The 20,382-nt window shown below is 40.3% G+C and overlaps 1 protein-coding gene and 3 non-coding genes across 4 annotated transcripts; 1 reads left to right on the forward strand and 3 right to left on the reverse strand.

Moving 5' to 3' along the window:
• Positions 1-7,688: 7,688 nt before the first annotated feature.
• Positions 7,689-7,761, reverse strand: Trnak-cuu. Its single transcript has one exon. It is a non-coding gene; the product is annotated as a tRNA-Lys (tRNA).
• A 1,316-nt stretch (positions 7,762-9,077) lies between these two features.
• Trnan-guu lies at positions 9,078-9,151 on the forward strand. Its single transcript has one exon. It is a non-coding gene; the product is annotated as a tRNA-Asn (tRNA).
• A 513-nt stretch (positions 9,152-9,664) lies between these two features.
• Positions 9,665-9,737, reverse strand: Trnav-aac. Its single transcript has one exon. It is a non-coding gene; the product is annotated as a tRNA-Val (tRNA).
• Positions 9,738-11,160: 1,423 nt separating this feature from the next.
• LOC124193579 lies at positions 11,161-13,507 on the reverse strand. Its single transcript, XM_046587479.1, has 5 exons — positions 12,473-13,507; positions 12,110-12,256; positions 11,894-12,051; positions 11,596-11,833; positions 11,161-11,531 (listed from the first exon to the last, which is right to left on the reverse strand). Exons 3-5 carry the CDS (start codon positions 12,047-12,049, stop codon positions 11,359-11,361), a joined length of 567 nt encoding a protein of 188 aa, XP_046443435.1. The 5' UTR covers positions 12,050-12,051; positions 12,110-12,256; positions 12,473-13,507; the 3' UTR covers positions 11,161-11,358.
• Between the last annotated feature and the right edge of the window lie 6,875 nt (positions 13,508-20,382).

The raw sequence follows: 20,382 nt of genomic DNA on the forward strand, positions 1-20,382 counted from the left end.
TTGGTGAAAAGCTCTAGATTATTCAAAAGGAAAATTAGAAAAAGCGCAAGTAAAGCAGAAGCAATCTTATGATCAAGGGAGTAAATTAGTGAAATTAAAAATCAATGATCACGTTCTTTTAAAAGCATATGTAACAACAGAAAAATTTAGTAATAGATGGATAAGACCCTACATGGTGTCTGGGAAATAACTTCTATATAAATAACTAATAACTAACTAAATAACTTCTGAGATAATTTTTTAGATATTAGCCAATCCATTATCCAAGGCCAAATTTGTTGTACATGTAAATAGGATTAAGTTGGAAACAGAAAATCCAAATGAAGTATTTGTTTCAGATACCACCCCTATAATAGCTAAAATTTGGGGTACACCTGAAATAAAAAAAATATATATATACCTAACCCAAGTGTAATCCTAAACGTAGAGGACGAAAACCTAAACAGCAGCAACCCCAACCAGATACAATTCTAAGCGCATCAATTTCTGACACTAATATGCAGACCCCTATTATAGTAAATCATAGATACAATTTAAGGCGTAGAAATTAAATGTATAACATTAGTAATAAGTTTATGTTTTCCCACATAGATGGAAACAAACAGCATTTTTCAATAAACAGCGTTGTTTCTTTAAAATTTCTGTCACTATTTGTTTTCCCTTTTCTTTCTTTCGCTTTTTAGTAGTTTGATTTTTTAAAAAAACAAAACAAACCATAAATAGAATATTCCCATGTCGTGTTGTTTTCTCTTCCATATTTGTGTCAAACTTTAAATGGGCTGAATACGGAATATAAATGCGGCGAGAATGACGAAATAAGAACATAAAATAAAAAGAGCAAAATAAGCACAATTCAATCGAAGTGCATAAAATAAATCCGGGCGGACAGTAACTGAATTAAAAACACCGATCAATAGCTAAACACAAAAAAAAAAAAAAAAAATACAACCGAACTAACACGAATCAATTCGATAAAAAAAAGTAACCCTATTTGGTTTTCAGTCGTTTTCAGGCATAGGCCTACTGATCAATTATTCTCTAAACTTGAAAGACAAACAAGAGATTAGTAAAATTCTTCCTAAAAATCTCCAACTTACCTTACAAAAGCATATCTGATTAGAAAAGTAAAAGTAAAATATTCTTCAACATCATTTTTACAAACTCTATACAATTTAAAAAAATAAATAAACAAAATGAGTCAATGACCCCGCTGGCAATATGCATACCTTAACGAAAGTGAAAGCATCGCTCAAACCGAATTTTCACAAGAAAGTGAACGCATACGCCATCTAGCGCTAAAAGTAAGAATCACCCCGCCCATATAGCAGTTATTGTAAATTTTCTCTCCTTCCGTAAATAACCAGCACGAGCAAATAGATATAAACTAAAACTTTCCCATATAAAATTCAATCATATTAAAAGTAAAAGTTAACCTAAATTTATCATAATGCCCTCCATTTTTCAAGTAAAGTAAAAAAAAAAACCTCCATTCTACACATTCCCCCACAATACAAGCATATTTTCGATTTCTATCATTCATTTTTCTTTCTCTCCCCCCATTTAAACTATTAAAAAAAGAGACACAAACTTTCGAATATTAAAACCGAACTGGAGCGACAGCCACCATTTCGCCACAAAAATACAAAGAAGATTAACAACATGGTGGAGTTGACTATACAATAATTCCACCCAGACGGCGCCATTCAGCCGATGTATCGCCACTTTCAAAACAAAATGTTAAGGATGACTATCTATATCCTTCTACTGCTGAGCGTCTACGCGGTCGCCTTCAAGACTACAATTTGTAACTGCAAGGATCCAATAAGACGAGAACATCTCCGAATCGATGACGAACTTTGTCAGCCAATTCGCCGCCCGACTGAACGCAACGCAGACTACGCTGTTTGGACCGATAGAAAAGATGGATTGAAAGTGCGCGGTTATTGCCCGACAAACGTGCAGTCGACACAACGGAAGCCGAATGTAAGATCATGACACAAACCAAACGTTGTGAAGAAATGCCGATGAAATTTGCCGACGGAAAATGGCTGTTCGTGCCGGAACCATCAGAAAGTGGTGCGTGGATGCGCACTATATCGACTCAAGTATTGAACTGCATGGTGGAAGAAACTATAATTCTACAAGAAGAAAACGATTTGATCGACACTCCATTGGGAAGAGCTAACATCTCAGATGGTGTACACACGCATAACCACATGACTTTAATCTGGGATGTGGCCGATGCAGATCGCATCGCACACACACCGCGGCTTCTCACACAAGGAAAGGCTACAATCACTCAAACATCTACAGCAACAACTTTCAAATTAGAAGACGACTCCAAATCAACTAGCATATACTCATGATTTAAAATTGAGGACGAAAGGAGCCCGGAAAGACACGCAGCAATGGAGGAAGAACAAGAAGAAGGAGAAATCGTAGACGAAGAGGAAGAAGAAATTTATGAAGAAAGAGAGGAACTGGAAGAAGGAGAGATCGTGGACGAAGAGGAAGAAGAAATTTATGAAGAAAGAGAGGAAGCAGGTGAAGAAGAAAACTCGGACCAAATGGTGCCTTGTCGTTGGGAATCATTAGTACCCTATGCGGATACTGATGAAGACTCAAATGACACCATCATCAATCCCCATAACCCAATCTAATTGTTTCTTTTATATTTTATCTCGTTTATTATACTTATTTCACATTTACTCGTTTTGGTGTTGGTATAAAATTTTGTCAATTATGTATTAGTCAATCGCTTTCTCTATACAATATATGCTATCAATTATGCTTGTTCAATTATTGGGTTTTGTTTCACCCTCCTACCCAGAATTTCTTCGGGTAAGGGAGGAATGTAGCGAGGCGGGAGCGATGCCTCTCAAGGTGAAAGCCGTCAGACTTTTATGACAAGGCGCTTTCAACCTTGATACTAAGGTTGCTTCAGATGGTGCAATGTTAATTGCGCCATCCGACAAACATCTTTCTCTTCTTGCACCACCACATCCTGGTGATGGTGCAACTGTATACGTGTCTTTATCTATGTTGCAATAACTAACCCCAAGTATAAAAAGCCCACGCTCTGCCTCATCCCGGCAGAGTGATTCCGGCAGTTTACTCCCTAACAAGTGGTAAATAAAGTTTCCTTATAATCTACTTTGTGTTTGTGTTTGTGTTAGTGTTAGTATAAGTGTAACTTCAGTGTGAGTTTATATTGTGATCGTCCAACCATCACCAGTGATTATTATTGGAAATCCGTTTTCTCATTTAATGATAATTACCTCAGAGTTTGAACTTGTTGAAGGTTGTGGAGACCGAATCACCGACGATGACGCTAGCAAATGTGTTGGTGGGCTGGCAAGGCCGTCACAATTTGACTGCAACAACTCATTTGCTGCAATCACTCTTAACTCTTTTACTTTTTCATCCAATAACAATTCATTTTTTATTCGTCTTTTAACGGTTTTCTTATGTAAAAGACCGGTGTCTGCTGAGTCGCGCCCGAAGTGGCAGCACCAAATTGAGCTCCCGACATTTTCAGTTTATTCTCTATGTTTTTATAGTTTCACAGTGTGTCTTTCACCTTGAATATACTGTTTGCTGTGCTGCATATCGTGATTTTCTTTCTACGGCGTGAAATTGGAATTTCATCTCCTCTACAGTTCTAGTGTGAAGGTGTCATTCAATGTTTTGCCTTTATGCCCCATGGCGATTTTGAATCAGCTGTTCTACTCTCTTTGCTTCTCTTCCCTGGTGCCCCAGCGTCTTTCGAGCACAATGCTTCGGGTCGTCAGATCTCTCAACATTGCTGCTGTCCCATCTTCGCGTCGTGGCATGAGGGGAGGTAAATCAGCAAAGATTGCTAGAGCTAGATCAAGATTCCTTTTCTGCGGCCTCGCCAACGCCAGATCTCTTGTCAGCAACAAACACTTGTTCAATTACCATATTACTGTTACTGGTATAGATCTATTAGCTATCACCGAGACTTGGCTGAATGAAGACATTGGTGACGTTATACTTCGTGACGTGTGCCCAGCTGGTTACTCAGCGATACATTGCCCGAGAGCTAGTGGAAGAGGGGGAGGAATCGCCCTACTTTTTCGTGACTCGATTCGTGTAAACGGCCTTAATGTTGACTTCAAGCCTGCGTCTTTTGAATATCTTCCTGCATCTCTTTCTGTGAATGGCAATACGATATGCTTGGTGGTGATATATCGCTCTCCCTCACTCAGCCCTAGTCTATTTTTGACTGAGTTTGCTGACTTGCTTGAGCTGCTTCTTCCTACTCCCTCAAAGCTGTTGATCGTTGGTGATTTCAACATCCATGTTGACACCAAGTCTAACCTAGTGTGCCAAAAGTTCCTTTCCTTTCTGGAATCTTGTGATCTGCTTCAGCATGTTAGTGGCCCTACTCACATTAGTGGCCACACGCTCGACTTGGTGATTTCAAGGTCGGTGGATAGTTTGGTTCTAAACTGTGATGTGTTTGATCCTTTGAGTGATCACTATGCCGTTCATTGGCTTGCCAATGCCAGTCGCCCTGTTCGACCCAAGAAAACTGTCTCACTCAGAAACTTAAAAGCTATCGACATGGATAGGTTTGCTACTGATCTTCTCTGCCTTCCTCTGCTCACCGATGAAACTGATGACATCGCTCGCCTTCTAGACTTGTACAACGCTGGCTTAACTGAGGTACTGGATAAACATGCACCACTACAAAAAAGAGTATTCACTATTCGGCCTGACAACCCCTGGAATAATCAAGAAATTGCCTCTACTCGTAAAGAAGTTAGGAGGCTGGAGAGACGTTGGAAAGCTACAAGTCTGACTATTGACAAGGGGATTTTGCATCAAGCTCTGAGCAAATTGAGATCCCTTATATCTTCTGCGAAAGTGGATTTTCTCAATTCCAAGATTACTGAGCAAACCGGAAAGAAGTCGTTATTCAAGATTGTTGACTCGTTTCTTTTGATGAAGCCTGCTCTTCGCCTTCCATCGCATACTGATCTACCTGCTCTTCTTGAGAAATTTGGTGACTTTTTTCTGAAGAAAATTCATGACATCAGGACGAGCCTAGACGTCTTTGGATCGACTTCGGTAACCGAACAACCAATGACTTCTCGTTCTTTCACAAAGTTTGCCCCAGTAACGAGTGCTGATGTTCTTTCTTTGATTACTCGCTGCCCAACTAAGTCTTCGCCCCTGGATCCCATTCCGACATTTCTGTTGAAGAAGGTTGCTGAAATTCTTGTCACACCTATAACTAAACTGGTGAATCTGTCCCTCTCGCTGGGTGTCTTCCCTGATGATATGAAACTTGCTGTCGTGACACCATTGTTGAAGAAGCCTAATCTGAACCCTGATGTCCTAAACAACTATCGGCCTGTATCTAATCTTTCTTTTTTGTCCAAAATTATTGAGCGTGTTGTCGTTAGACAACTTCATGATTATCTGGAAACTGAATCTGAGTCTCTCTTCGTCCCCGTGCAGTCGGCCTACAGGCCGTTTCACTCTACTGAAACTGCTCTTTTGAAAGTCTGTAATGATTTACTTGTTTCTGCTGACGAAAAAGATGTAGCTACTGTTGTTGCCTTCCTTGATCAGAGTGCTGCTTTTGACTTTGTTGACCATCAGATCCTTATTGCTCGGCTTTCTGCTAAATTTGGTATTTGTGGCCCCACGCTAGCATGGTTTCAATCTTACCTTTCGGATCGGCGTCAATCTGTCAGTGTGTCAGGCCAATTTTCATCTGCTGTTCTTCTCCCCTCTGGTGTTCCTCAAGGGTCTGTTCTCGGTCCTGTCCTGTATATCCTATACACCACCCCGATCCATGAAATATCTACCAGCTATGGTATCTCTGATCATCAGTATGCCGATGACGACCAGAAATATGTATCATTTCGGATCTCCAAAGATGGTGCTGATCAACGGCGAGCTTTTTCTTCTCTATCTGCCTGCATAGCTGAAACGAGGAGATGGGGTGCGCAAAACATGATCAAATACAACGACTCGAAGACTGAAGTCATGTTGGTGTACTCCAAGCATGTGGGTGTTGAACCTGCTCCTTATTTCCTGACTGTTGGCGACGCTGATATTCGACCGGTCTCTACAGTGAGAAGTCTTGGTGTGATACTTGACTCGCACCTCACCATGGATGCTCAAGTTCGTTCGGCTTGCAAGAAGGCTTTCTACCATTTGAGGAGAATTTCTCAAATAAGTAAATTCCTCACCGAGTCCGCACTTGCTCAACTTATTCATGCCTTTGTCATCACTCAACTAGACTACTGCAACTCTCTCCTAGTGGGACTGCCGAAGTCATCACTAGATCGTCTCCAGCGTGTCCAGAATGCAGCGGCTCGTCTCATCAAAGGCGCGAAAAAGTGCGACCTGATTTCTCCTATTCTCCTCGATCTCCATTGGCTCCCTATTGCATTTCGAATTGATTTCAAAATTGCGCTGCTCACGTATCGTTGTCTACACTGTCTGGCTCCTCGTTACTTGTCGTCCCTCCTCCGTCTACCTGTCTCCTCTCGCTTGGCCTGTGATAGACTAATTTCAATGAAGTCCCGTACCAATACTTATGGCTGCCGGTCCTTCAAGACGTATGCTCCCCAGCTTTGGAATTCTCTTCCTCAGAATGTCCGTATTGCGTCTTCCCTAGCCCAGTTCCGCTCTCGCCTGAAGACCCATTTAATAACTGTTGCATTTAGAGATGTAATTGATCAACGTGCTCGTCGGGAAAGAAAGCGCCTTTGATCATGTTAATGGAAAAGGCGCTATATTAAGTGAAATACATTATTATTATTATTATTACCGGTGTCACAGGCATTTCTTTTAGACATATTCACACCTTAAAAAACTCAAATATTGGATGATGACATATGAAAGTGAAAAAATTTGCAGACGAGATTTATGTGCTGTTTGAAATTTCAAACAATGGTGCCAGGCTTATTATTAGGGCGTATATATATAAAAAGGTTGTTAGTAAGTCCCTTAAAATATTTAAAATTCTTTCTTTCTTTATTTTTTTTTAATTTTATATAAAAATATCCGTCTACGATGATTATAAAGACATAAGTTTATATTATCAACTATGTATGTGTATATATTATTCACTCAACCAAATAAAAAAATATAGATACATCACGATAGCTAACGGTCAGTTGCCAATCGGCTAAAATTTTCGTATATGGAAAATCGAAATATTATTAGCTTTTTCTCTGCTATAACATTACTGTGTTTGCACAACTCACATATCTAAGCTAAACGAAGTAATGAAGCGGCTAAACAACTATAAGCTATCCAATTTCATACTTAAAATAGCTCTAGCTTACATATGTTAAGTTAATTCTAGATAGGGAAAGCTAAACTTATCTAACTAAAAACTCCCCTATCTAGGACTAGCTAGTAGATAGCTGGTAGCTATTTTGGGCAGCGAGCATTTTCGTACGGGAAGGAATATGGCCTTTGCAAAAATGCAGAATATGCATCTGATTGACAGTCTTTCTAAAAAATACTTATCTGTTTCCACCTAGGATCGAACTGAGGTCCATGAGCGTGTTAGACCGACGTGATAACCACTAAACTATGGAAAATTACCGTCAACACTGAATTTTTCTGAAATGACTACAAAATACTAACGATGGTCTCCCAACATCTAAATTAAATCTACAATATTTGCAAATATGTAACGCCCAACGGGGGGCTCGAACCCCCGACCCTGAGATTAAGAGTCTCATGCTCTACCGACTGAGCTAGCCAGGCCTAAAAGCCTAAAAAAAGGGTCTATTCCAATGTTATCAATCAAGTTTGAATTGACCATATTTTGTACTGTCCACTAGCCGTGAACGAAGTTTTATGATGATTGTTTGGTTCTTTGTGGGGAATTCACAGTTGCCTTATACTTCTAATCGTCTAGATGAGATACACTACTATTAATATTTTTTTTTTACTTTTCCTCGGATATTATTTATTCCCATAGCGTTTCTGATGCTTCCACCTAGGAACAAACTGAGGATTTTCAGTTTACGAAGACGACGTGATAACCTCTACACTATGGGATACCGGAAGTCAACTGCAAGATTTTATTATTTTTGGCCGTAGTAAAAACGTATTGTTTGCTTTCCTAATGGGTGTCGTTAGTCAATCAGCATGCATCTGTGTCGCAATTGGCTTGCGCGTTCGGCTGCTATCATAGATTCTCCTCTGGTGTTTATGGATTTCTTCCCTCTTCCAGTGCAATAAGCCAGTGACGCGAGCCAGTGGAGAAAAAAGTTTTAATATATGCCACATCAGTAGTGAAAAGGAATTTAGGTACATATGATGTGGTCAGGATGGCCAAGGCTAAGGCGTCAACTCCTGACAACCATATCGTTATCTGAATTTACATGATCATCGCTTTGCACCATAATTAGAGAGGTTGCTTTGATATAGTGATAGAGAATGCTTAATGTACCCACTATACCAGGTCACCAAGTGGTAATACTGGTCAATTTTCTGTAATTTAAAAAGATGTGACAATACGAAAGTGATGACGCTCACTTATATCAAGTGATGGTGGTATAGTGGTTAGCATAGTTGCCTTCCATGCAATTGACCCGAGTTCGATTCTCGGCTCTCGTTATTTAGCTATTATTGATAGTTCTTAGCAGTCTAGTCAACCTACGGAGTTGAAGTCAATTTTCAAAAATGATACTTTTTAGGTAAAAATTTAGTTGTTCATTTCTTTTTCGCTCACACATGAATAATTGACAAGATAACTCCTCGTAAGTCATATCTTGCATTGGCGTTGAAGAAAAATCAAAAATACTGCTTTGATAAGCTGGGAAACACCACTTCAATGAATTTGAATTTGATATCTTTACCGTTTCGCTTATTCAAAGCGATTTATTCTTACAGGATATGTGAATTAATGTCCAATACACCATTAAAAGTTAATTGAATCAATGAATTCATAAAAACATCCGTGATGTTTATGAAATAGAAACAAGAAGAACAGCACAGCACAGCACAGACAGCACAGCAGCTGCACAAAAATGTATTTTTTGCTTTCCTAATGGGTGTCGTTAGCTAATTAGCATGCCTCTGTGGCGCAATTGGCTAGCGCGTTCGGCTGTTACCCGGAAGGCTGGTGGTTCGATCCCACCCAGGGGCGCATGGTGATTGAAATCTATTGCTGCATTTTAAAATCTTCTTCTCATGACTTTATACCCGACTAAAGCTTGCATTGTAGAGTGCACACTCACGATATAGCTTCTTTATCTGATGATTATTGAATCTACTGAACATTTACAGCGTAGGGTGCACACGCATCATGTTCATTTTCTTGTGGAGCTACTGTTCCAGGTTCAGGTGTAATCTATCATAGATTCCCCTCTGCTGATGTTTATGGACTTCTTCCTCATCCAGCGCAAGTCATTTCCCACATTCCTAAAACCAAAGGGCAATGTCGATTGGCTAAAGAAGAAAGTCTCTTAAGGGCTATATCACCTGCACAACAACCGCAGTCGCCATTTATCCCCCCCCCCTGTCTGCTGAATTCTTCCGGATACAGCATTGCGAATATTTTCAGATTGTCAGATTGTAGATTTCATTCACAAGGAATATGGCCTTTGCAAAATTGCAAAATATGCATCTGATTGATAGTCTTTCTAAAAAAATACTTCCTTGTTTCCACCCAGGATCGAACTGAGGACCTTCAGCGTGTTAGGCCGACGTGATAACCACTACACTATGGAAACTTCATGCCGACATTGAATTTTTCTGAAATAGCTACAAATGACTAACGATGGTCTCCCAACATCTAAATGAAATCTACAATGTTTGCAAGTACGTAACACCAATCGTTGGGCTCGAACCCCAAACCCTGAGATTAAGAGTCTCATGCTCTACCGACTGAACTAGCCAGGCTTGAATTTGTGCTCTATTCCAATGTCTTCAACCAAGTTTTATTGATGATATTTTGTCCTGTCCGCTAGCCGTGAACGAACTTTTATGATGATTGTTTGGTTGTTTGTGGGGAGTTCACAGTTGCCCAATACTTCTAATCGTCTAGATGAGATACACTACTATAACTATTTGTTTTTTTTTTTACTTTTCCTCGGATATTATTTATTCCCATAGCTTTTCTGATGCTTCCACCTAGGAACGAACTGAGGATTTTCAGCTTGTGAAGACGACGTGATAGCCTCTTCACTATGGCATACCGGAAGTCAACTGCAAGATTTTATTAGTGTTGGCCTTAGTAAAAATGTAATGTTTTCTTTCCTAATGGGTGTCGTTAGCCAATCAGCATGCCTCTGTGGCGCAATTGGCTATTGCGTTCGGCTATTAACCGGAAGGCTGGTGGTTCGATCCCACCCCAGGCGCGCATGGTGATTGAAATCTATTGCTCTATTTTAAACTCTTTTTCTCATGACTTTATACCCGACTAAAGCTTGCATTGTAGAGTGCACACTCACGATATGGCTTCTTTAGCTGATGATTGTTGAATCTAGTGAAAATTTGCAGCGTAGGGTGCACACGCATCATGTTAATTTTCTTGTGGAGCTACTGTTCCAGGTTCAGGTGTAATCTATCATAGATTCCCCTCTGCTGATGTTTATGGACTTCTTCCCCATCCAGCGCAAGTCATTTCCCACATTCCTAAAACCAAAGGGCATTGTCGATTGGCTAAAGAAGAAAGTCTCTTAAGGGCTATATCACCTGCACAACAACCGCAGTCGCCATTGATCCCCCCTGTCTGTTGACTTCTTCCGGATACTGCATTGCGAATATTTTCAGATTGTCAGAGTGTAGATTTCATTCACAACCCGTACGAAAATTTCAGCCTGTTTGTAGCTGACCGTTAGCTTACAACGCGGGGGCTATTAGCTTATCATGCCAAGCTTACAGTGAGGTTTTTTTGTCCCTTTTCCCACTGGACAAAAACAGCTAAAAGCCATTAAAAATTAGGTTGTCTACAGCTGACTTCTAGTTGAAAAGTTCCAACGTATTTTTAATTAAGATTTCCCTAGCTTTTTCTTTCGAGCTAAAAATGGGTTTTTAGACAGTTGAATTTAAGCTAATTTGTAGCATATTAAAAATGAATTATTTTACCGGAAATATATTTATGCCTAATACACCTATATTTTAATAAAATTAACTTAAATAAATAAATCAAAATATTTTCTCTCGTCTTTGTATTTTCATCAAACATCTGAACAGATGTTTGATGTTTAACAAGGCATGTTTAAAAACACAGCAGCACATACTCTCTTAAAATGTAATAGATAACATTTTAAGAAAGTAACACAAAAACAAATCGTGAAAAATAAAAAAAAAAGTAAAGAAAGTTTCGAGACTGGTGAGAGGCGATATCTTCTATTCATGGTCTGATTGTGGATTTTTCTTCTTTTTTAGGTGGGTGTGACAGGCCAATAACCTTGCTCCAATTGCCTTATCGATTTGGGTGGTTGATAGAACAGCCATAGTCGTAACGCTCCCTTTTTCATCCTTGATTGAAAATGCCTCGTCCCATGCTGCTTGCATGAAATCTAATAAATAAAATTGTTATTTATAATACATCGTAAATCTCTATAAACTTGTTTGGTTTCTTACTGTGAATAGCCTCTTGGATTTTGTCCGGAATTTTCGGTTTTGGAATAGCGTCAGGAATTCCTGGACTTTTTCTGCCTGACAGTGACATATTTGCCAGTTGCTCAGGTGAAAATAAATTTTCCAAGATGACAGTAACTGCGCGATTCCGAGAAAACTCTGTCTGACCACTAGACTTCAAGATTGTTTTCACTTTTTTAGGCACAGATTCGCAGATGAAAACTTCTCCCCATAGTTTTACCTACACTAACAATAAGCATTTAAGAAATAAAGCCCTTTTACTATTTTTTAAAACTATTACCAATTTTGCACCGATGTGGCAAGAACTTGACGATGGACTACTTAAATATTGCGATGGAACACCAAAACCTGGAGGTTGTACATTTAGTTGACTGTGCACTGCTGGTGATGATATGATCCCAACGAGACTTTTCATTCCCTCAAGTGTTTCCTTCATCTCTATAAATATTTAAGGTCATTTATACACACGCAAAATTTGAAAATATATAAATTATACCTCGGACAAGAACTATCGGCTCTTCTTTCTCCAAACCTTCAATTTTTTCTCTTAGCTCAATATTTTCAAATTCGTTTGATGCAATGGTATTGTAGTCAGTAACTTTTCTTCTAAAATCCGTTTTTTTTCCCTCAATGATTCATTTTCCTGAATAAATCACAAGGAAGGAAATTGTTAAGTGAATAGAAAGGAATTGTCATGACAAAAATTGTAAAGAATAGACAAGGGTTTTACTAGGCTTCTGTGTTTGAATCAACACAGGCTTCTGTATTGACTGTACAGGCAAAATACATCTGATAAATGCATGTCGAAATGTGTACATTGAATATGCAATACATGAGACAGGATTACAGAGATAATTACCTGAGTCTAATTAACTCGGATGAACAAAAGAATAACTCACGAGTCTCGATACAACGAGGTTTGGAACACAGAAAAGAAATACTTAGACCAGATTTCTTGATACAAAAAACAGGGAGACAAGTTAACGTATAACCGCGTGTTTTAGCAGACGGAGAGAAAGAGAAAGTGACAAAGGAGAGCACTGTACAGTCAAGGTGGAAGGCCGAGAGAACTCCCGCTTGTGCTGCCACCACTCCTGTATGTGCTGCCACCTATATTGTGTTTGCTTACATCCAACACTCCTCCTCAAACATACGTACAGGTGCGATAGTTAAATCTAGAGATTTGTTGTTGTTGTAGTTGTGTTTTTTTTTTTAAGAGGAGAGAAAGACAGAGAGGGTTGTATGGAAAAATAAAATAAATGTTTGAATTTCTACATGATGAAAAAATAAAAATTATCAGCGTTTCTCCGATGGTGTGTTTGCTCTCTCTCTAAAAAGAAAAATATTATAAATCGGGAACTGGCACTACACCAATCGCCTTGCGTAAAATAGAGAAGCGAGGGTTCGGTAATGGCTTGGTGAAAGGATCTGCGAGCTGTTCAGTAGTTGGAGTGTACTTCACGTCGATTTCTTTTGCTTCTTGCTGGGCTCTGATAAAATGGAAACGGACGTCGATGTGTTTGGTTCGCTGATGGAATTTGGGGCTCCTAGTGAGTTCAATTGAAGAAATGTTATCACAGAGCAAAGGTAGTGGTTGTTTCCAATCAGGGATTATTTCAAGTAGAAGACGCCGCAACCACACACTTTCCTTGGCTGCTTCACAAGCAGCCACATACTCTGCTTCAGTGGTGGAGAGGGCAACACAGTTCTGACGACGGCTGCTCCAGGCTATGGGGCCCTCGTTCAGAAGAAAGATGAAACCTGAAGTTGATTGTCGGGTGTTGATGTCTCCAGCATAATCTGAATCCGAGTAACCAACAGGAGCGACCAATGAGGGACCATAGCGTAGACCGTAGTTTTTTGTGCCTTGTAGATACGAGAAGATTTTCTTAACGGCTGCCCAGTGTGCCGCTTGTGGATTTTCACAGAATTGTGAAGCTTGATTCAAAGCAAAAGCGATGTCTGGGCGCGATGACAGCATCAAATACATGAGTGATCCAATGGCCTCTTTGAAGGGAACTTGGATCGTTTTCTTGAGATTTTCTTCTTTATTCAGGAAAGCTCCAGGAGTGGCTGGTAGACTAACAGGATGGCATCCGTCCATGTGGAAACGTTGCAAGATTTTTTCAGTGTATTCCGGCTGCGACAGGTAGAGCGTTTTTTCTTTTCGGTTTCTGAAGATCGATAGGCCTACAAAGTGGTTGGCCTCAGATGATCTCATTTCGAAGTGGTCTGCAAGATAATTAATTATATCAGATATTGCTTTGCTGCTGTTACTACAAACCAGGCCATCGTCCACCCATATGATGACCATGGTGAACTCCTCCTTGTGGTGGCGATGGTAGAGACAGGGATCAGATTCACTTGGGATGAGACCAAACTTGCGGAGAAAAGCATCAAAATGTCGATTCCATACACGCGATGCCTGCTTCAAACCGTAAAGGCATTTGTGTAGATGGCATACCAAGTTTTCTTGTCCAGCAGTAACGAAGCCTTCCGGTTGCTCCAGATATAATTCCTCCTCCAGTTCACCGTAGAGAAAAGCTGTTTTGATGTCCAGCTGCCGCATTTCGAGATCGTAGACTGCGACGAATGACAGGATTAACCTAAGTGTGTCCTGTTTTGCCACTGGAGCGAAGGTTTCTTCGTAGTCTATTCCATAACGCTGAGAATACCCCTTGGCAACTAATCTTGCCTTGTAGCGGGGTTCAGTGCCACGTACGCCCGGCTTGATTGTGAGGACCCATCGGCATTTGATTAAAGATCCGCCAGGTGGCAGTGGCTTTAAAGTCCAAGTTTGATTGCGTAAAAGGGAATCATGTTCTTCCTGGATTGCTTGCTTCCAATGCAGGTGATCAGGTGAGGTCATGGCATCCATATAGGTCTTGGGCTCACATGATTCGACTGCTGAAAGAAGTGATTCATCCCATCGTCTTTTCGGCTTACGGATTCGAAGAGGATATTTGGAATGGCGAACGTGATTGTTCGGAGCGTTGGTGTTGACATCGTCCTGTAAATGAATATTAGGCGACGGAGGATTGGCTTCTGGAGCGGGAGATACGGAAGGTGGATAGTCTACAATAGGTGTTGGTGGAACAGGATCAATAATAGGAGACTCTGGAAGCAAGATTGAATCTGGAAGATTATTTTCGTTGTACGGCGGAGAAGGCGTGGTGTCGACAACGTTTTCTGGCATAGCTTCTTTGGGTGCGCTGGCTAGTGGGCCTAAAAGAAGACGTCTCGCTGCAAAATCATTATCAGATGTTGGGTCTTGTCTTGGTGTGTCAAAGGCTTGTTCGTTGAAGATTACGTCACGACTGACCCTGATTTTTCTTGTGATTGGGTCCCAGAATCGGTAGGCCTTTTGTGTGGCGCAATACCCGACGAAATGGCAGGTGACACTCTTCGAGTCCAGTTTTCTTCTTTCTGCCTTAGGTACGTGAATGTACGCAGTGGAACCAAAAATCCTTAAATTGGAGACATCTGGCTTTGTGCCAAACCAGTTTTGGTATGGAGTGTTGGGGGCCGTCTTGGTGGACACACGGTTAAGCGTGTAAACGGCGCAGGCAATGGCCTCTCCCCAAAGTTCCAGGGGAACGTTCTTGGCATGGATGAGGCATCGGGCAGCTTCCATTATGGTTCTATTAGCTCGTTCAGATACACCATTTTGTTCTGGGGTGTGTGGCGCCGACGTCTCTAGTTTGATTCCATGGTTGGATAGCCATTCTTTGAATTGATGTCCTATAAACTCTCCACCGTTGTCGGCTCTCAGCGTGTGAACCATTTGGCCAGTCTCGGTTCGCAGATGATTCACGTACTCACGGAAGGAGTCAGCTACTTCTGATTTCTGTTTAAGAAAATAGACACTTCGGTAACCACTAAAATCATCAGAAAATAGAACAAAATATCTTGATCCTCTAGGCGTGGCCACGTGCATAGGCCCACATACATCAGAATGTATGAGCTGACCAACTTGTATCGCTCTCGTTCTTCCTGATTTGAATTTTGAGCGCTCCATTTTCCCTGACATACAGCCTGTGCAGGGATGAATGCGTGATACATCATCAATGGGTAGAATAAGACCATTTACCATTTGTAGAGACGCCATCTTGCGTATCTTCTTGGTGCTTGTGTGCGCTAGTCGTTGGTGCCAAACGTCGATAGACGGCGGGGCAGGTATCGTGAAGCATGCCCAGTCACAAGGTGGGTCAACTGTGATGGCCAAGTGGTAAAGTGTCCTGCCGATGCGCTCGCCGACCATCACGACGGTATCATTTTGATTGAAGCTCACGTTGGATTCAATAAAGTGTACTGAAACGCCGACTTCTGTAACTGCAGCTATGGAGAGCAAATTGACTCCAAGATCGGGCACAAATAAGACCGTTTCGATTTTGATTGTCCGTTTAGTTCCATCTACAAGTGCCGTGAATTCAATACTGCCTTGACCGTGTACTTGGAGTTGAGACCCGCCTATACCCTTCACGAACCACGTGTTGGGTTCCACGGCTGTGAATTCTTTGAAGAATTCTCGTTGATCGGACATATGCTGCGTGGCGCCGGAATCGGCAAACCAATCTTGAGAGCGTCGCGCTATGAAGCAGGTGGAGTTGGATATAAAGCTGTGGTCTTGATTGGCTTCTGATTTGTCTTGATTTGGTCGATCCGACATCTGTTTCAAAGACATTCTGTTCATCGAGAGAAAATCAGTCACTGCGGCTCCGGTGTCGTTTGATTTGGCTAAATCATCTCGTTTACGTTTTCGGCATTCTTCATGCGTGTGCCAATCTTTTTTGCAATATGTGCAATTCACGTATGGCCGGTATCTTGCTGAACCATTGCTCCGGTGGCCGCCTCTTCCTCTATCGCCTCTCCCTCGATTCGCTCGACCACCTCTTGATTCACGCGGATTTGGTGCATAGGTGTTTGGATAATTCTGGGCGAAGAATGAGGTATCGGCCGCGTCTTGTTGACCTCTTGACCAGCGCAAAGTGTTGGATTCTTCTTTCAGCAACCGCGATGTGAGGAGTGGCATCGTGCGTTCGTTTACTGGTACACTGTCCCATATGGTTGAAAAGTTGCGATAGCTCGGTGGGAGCGTGCATATTATTTTTGTCATGATCTGAATATCAGTCATGGGCGCGCCCACGTCACTCAATTGTGATGCCAGGGTCTCGATTTCAGTGATGTGGGACATCACATCATGGCTCGGGTTGTACTGATACTCGTAGAATCTGTGTTGTAGCACGTGCTGATTCTCCGCAGCGTTCTGAAGGTGCTGTGCAGAAAGACGAGTCCACATCTCGAAAGCAGTTCTGCAGTTGATAAGCGTTCTTTGCTGTTGAGGCTCGATCGTTGCAACGAGATAATTGCGTGCGAGGACATCTCTTCTCATCCAGTCGCTTATCGCCATGTAGTTAGCTACTTCTCCTTCATCATTCAGTTCCTGAACGAAAAAAAAAGGTTCATGAATATCGACAGTATTGTAATTTGTTTAAAAGCTACACGTGCAATGCTGCATTGGGGAGATAAGGAAGATGGATATGGGTGATGGTACGACTTGCCATGAACATGCAACATGTGATGCTCCTCAAGTCTCCACCTTGGGTTGATACGAGTAGGGATAATCTCAAATGACAGACATTGTGTGCTTTGTGAAAAATGTATACCTGTTCTGGAAGTGTTTCATTTCCATTTACAATGTGCACGAGGTCATGTTGCTCAAGCTTGAGCCAACATCCAAATTTCCAGAGGGGAAAATTCTTGCCGTTGAATTTGATCACATGGCTGACTTCTCTAGTTGGTGAATTTGCCATCTTGTCTTTGGAAGGTGTGCACTGGGCCCATAACCTGTAAAGAATAGACAAGGGTTTTACTAGGCTTCTGTGTTTGAATCAACACAGGCTTCTGTATTGACTGTACAGGCAAAATACATCTGATAAATGCATGTCGAAATGTGTACATTGAATATGCAATACATGAGACAGGATTACAGAGATAATTACCTGAGTCTAATTAACTCGGATGAACAAAAGAATAACTCACGAGTCTCGATACAACGAGGTTTGGAACACAGAAAAGAAATACTTAGACCAGATTTCTTGATACAAAAAACAGGGAGACAAGTTAACGTATAACCGCGTGTTTTAGCAGACGGAGAGAAAGAGAAAGTGACAAAGGAGAGCACTGTACAGTCAAGGTGGAAGGCCGAGAGAACTCCCGCTTGTGCTGCCACCACTCCTGTATGTGCTGCCACCTATATTGTGTTTGCTTACATCCAACAAAAATAAATATAATAACGCACTTACTTTTTTTAGTTCTTCGATAATAATATCTTTGCAATAAAGATTTGGAACATTGTCACTACCAGAAGGCAGAGCACCCGAGTTTTCTTTCTCACTTATGATGACAAAGACTTGATCCTTATGAACCTTTGTTTCTTTTTGATGTTCATTACTAGGAGACACATCTGCTATCTGCTTTGATTGTGATGAAGTTGAGTGTATACTTCCAAAAAAGTCATCATCCTTTTCCTTTTCTTCTTCAAAGTTTGAGTCTATTAAACAATCAAGTGAGAATGTAAAATTATTTTGGCAGATAATTAAAGTGGATCAAATTTACCAGAACTTTCAGGGTATTCTAATTTTCTTATTACACCCTGTTTTTCTGGCACCAGTGATTCAATAGCCTTTTGTTGGAATGGAACTGCCGAGGGAACTGCTGCCTTTGGTTTAGCCAGAGAAGTTGATTTTGACTTGACAGGCACTGTTTTCTGTTTGACTGCAGAAAACTCTTTTGATTGTTGAACAGAAGGAACGTTAACACACTTTCTTGGACTTTTCATTATTCCTGGTGTGGGCCACTTTGATGTTGGATAACTGTATGTTCTTTTTCCTACAGTTGTCTTCAACAACTCTTTGCCATTAAGTTCTAGTAGAAGCTTGTTCCTTTCAGCTGAAATTTCTTTCGAACTCTCTGTAAATTGTGACAAAAACCAAACAATAGTAAAGAGTAGGAAATCGTTGATGTAAATGTCATACCAGAAAAGCAGTTTACAACACCAGACTTAAAAATGTGCTGTCCATCACCATCGGTGAAATCCTTCGAATAACTAAAAAGGTTCCACTCCGTCTTGGAGGTAGAATTCCATCTATGTTTGAAGAAAGGGGTTGATGTTTTAAAGAATCAGTTACTGTAACAATACTTCTAACATTTTCCTAAAGGCAACCGCCTTTTTACTTGCTATCCAGGAATTAAGCAGAGTTTCACAGTCTTCTTCAGTTTCACTTATTGGTAAAGGAAGTTTCGGTCTGAAAAACGAACTAGGAGATGTCATAAAAACTCCATCAGAAGCAGTGACCAGAATATAAAATCCAGAAGGGTTGTTTTGAACTTTATTGTTGGTCATCTTTGAAACAAATTGCTAAATATGACTAAAAAAGCACATAAGGTCTTTGACAGGATTCGTCGTGCTTGACTTACGAATGCTGTAAGACTTGGGCGGGAAAAAGATCACACCATCATAGATGTTGCCAAGTGTAAACTAATAAATCAACATGTAAAACTGTGGTGAAAATTTGTGTTTTTTTGCAGTATTTAAAATCATCTGTCAATTCATAATAAGTGAAGTCAAGTAGAAATATATGGAAGAAAGATATATTTCATGGGAAAAATCTTCGATACATGTATTTATGTAGTCCTCGAAACATTTTCATTGACCACATATTTGAAACAAACACACAGTACACAGACTGATGATGAGTGAGTGATTTGCAAGTAAAAACCTCATCATCTTGAGTATCAGAAATAGCAGAATCGTCAGAATTACTGTGATGTTGATCTTGAAGTAACCCATGTTGCTGATGTTCGATGTTGCTGGCATTGACTGCTGAATAATAATTTTCAATCTATTTCGAAAAGTAAAAACCATATTTATTATACTTTAAAATAAACTTTGTGCAAAATGTATAATACCTCGCTTGTGCCTTCACTGAAAACCTCCCCATGGTTTAATTGAACCACTTGAGACACTGGATTACCATCTCTATTTTGGCAACATAGGTTTTTGACGGACTGCAGCATATGATTATCAGTGATTATTATTGGAAATCCGTTTTCTCATTTAATGATAATTACCTCAGAGTTTGAACTTGTTGAAGGTTGTGGAGACCGAATCACCGACGATGACGCTAGCAAATGTGTTGGTGGGCTGGCAAGGCCGTCACAATTTCACTGCAACAACTCATTTGCTGCAATCACTCTTAACTCTTTTACTTTTTCATCCAATAACAATTCATTTTTTATTCGTCTTTTAACGGTTTTCTTATGTAAAAGACCGGTGTCACAGGCATTTCTTTTAGACATATTCACGCTTTAAAAAACTCAAATATTGGATGATGACATATGAAAGTGAAAAAATTTGCAGACGAGATTTATGTGCTGTTTGACATTTCAAACAATGGTGCCAGGCTTATTATTAGGGCGTATATATATAAAAAGGTTGTTAGTAAGTCCCTTAAAATATTTAAAATTCTTTCTTTCTTTATTTTTTTTTAATTTTATATAAAAATATCCGTCTACGATGATTATAAAGACATAAGTTTATATTATCAACTATGTATGTGTATATATTATTCACTCAACCAAATAAAAAAATATAGATACATCACGATAGCTAATTGTCAGTTGCCAATCGGCTAAAATTTTCGTATATGGAAAATCGAAATATTATTAGCTTTTTCTCTGCTATAACATAACTGTGTTTGCACAACT

The sequence above is a fragment of the Daphnia pulex genome, chromosome 5 (assembly GCF_021134715.1).
Source record: "Daphnia pulex isolate KAP4 chromosome 5, ASM2113471v1".
Taxonomy (NCBI): domain Eukaryota; kingdom Metazoa; phylum Arthropoda; class Branchiopoda; order Diplostraca; family Daphniidae; genus Daphnia; species Daphnia pulex.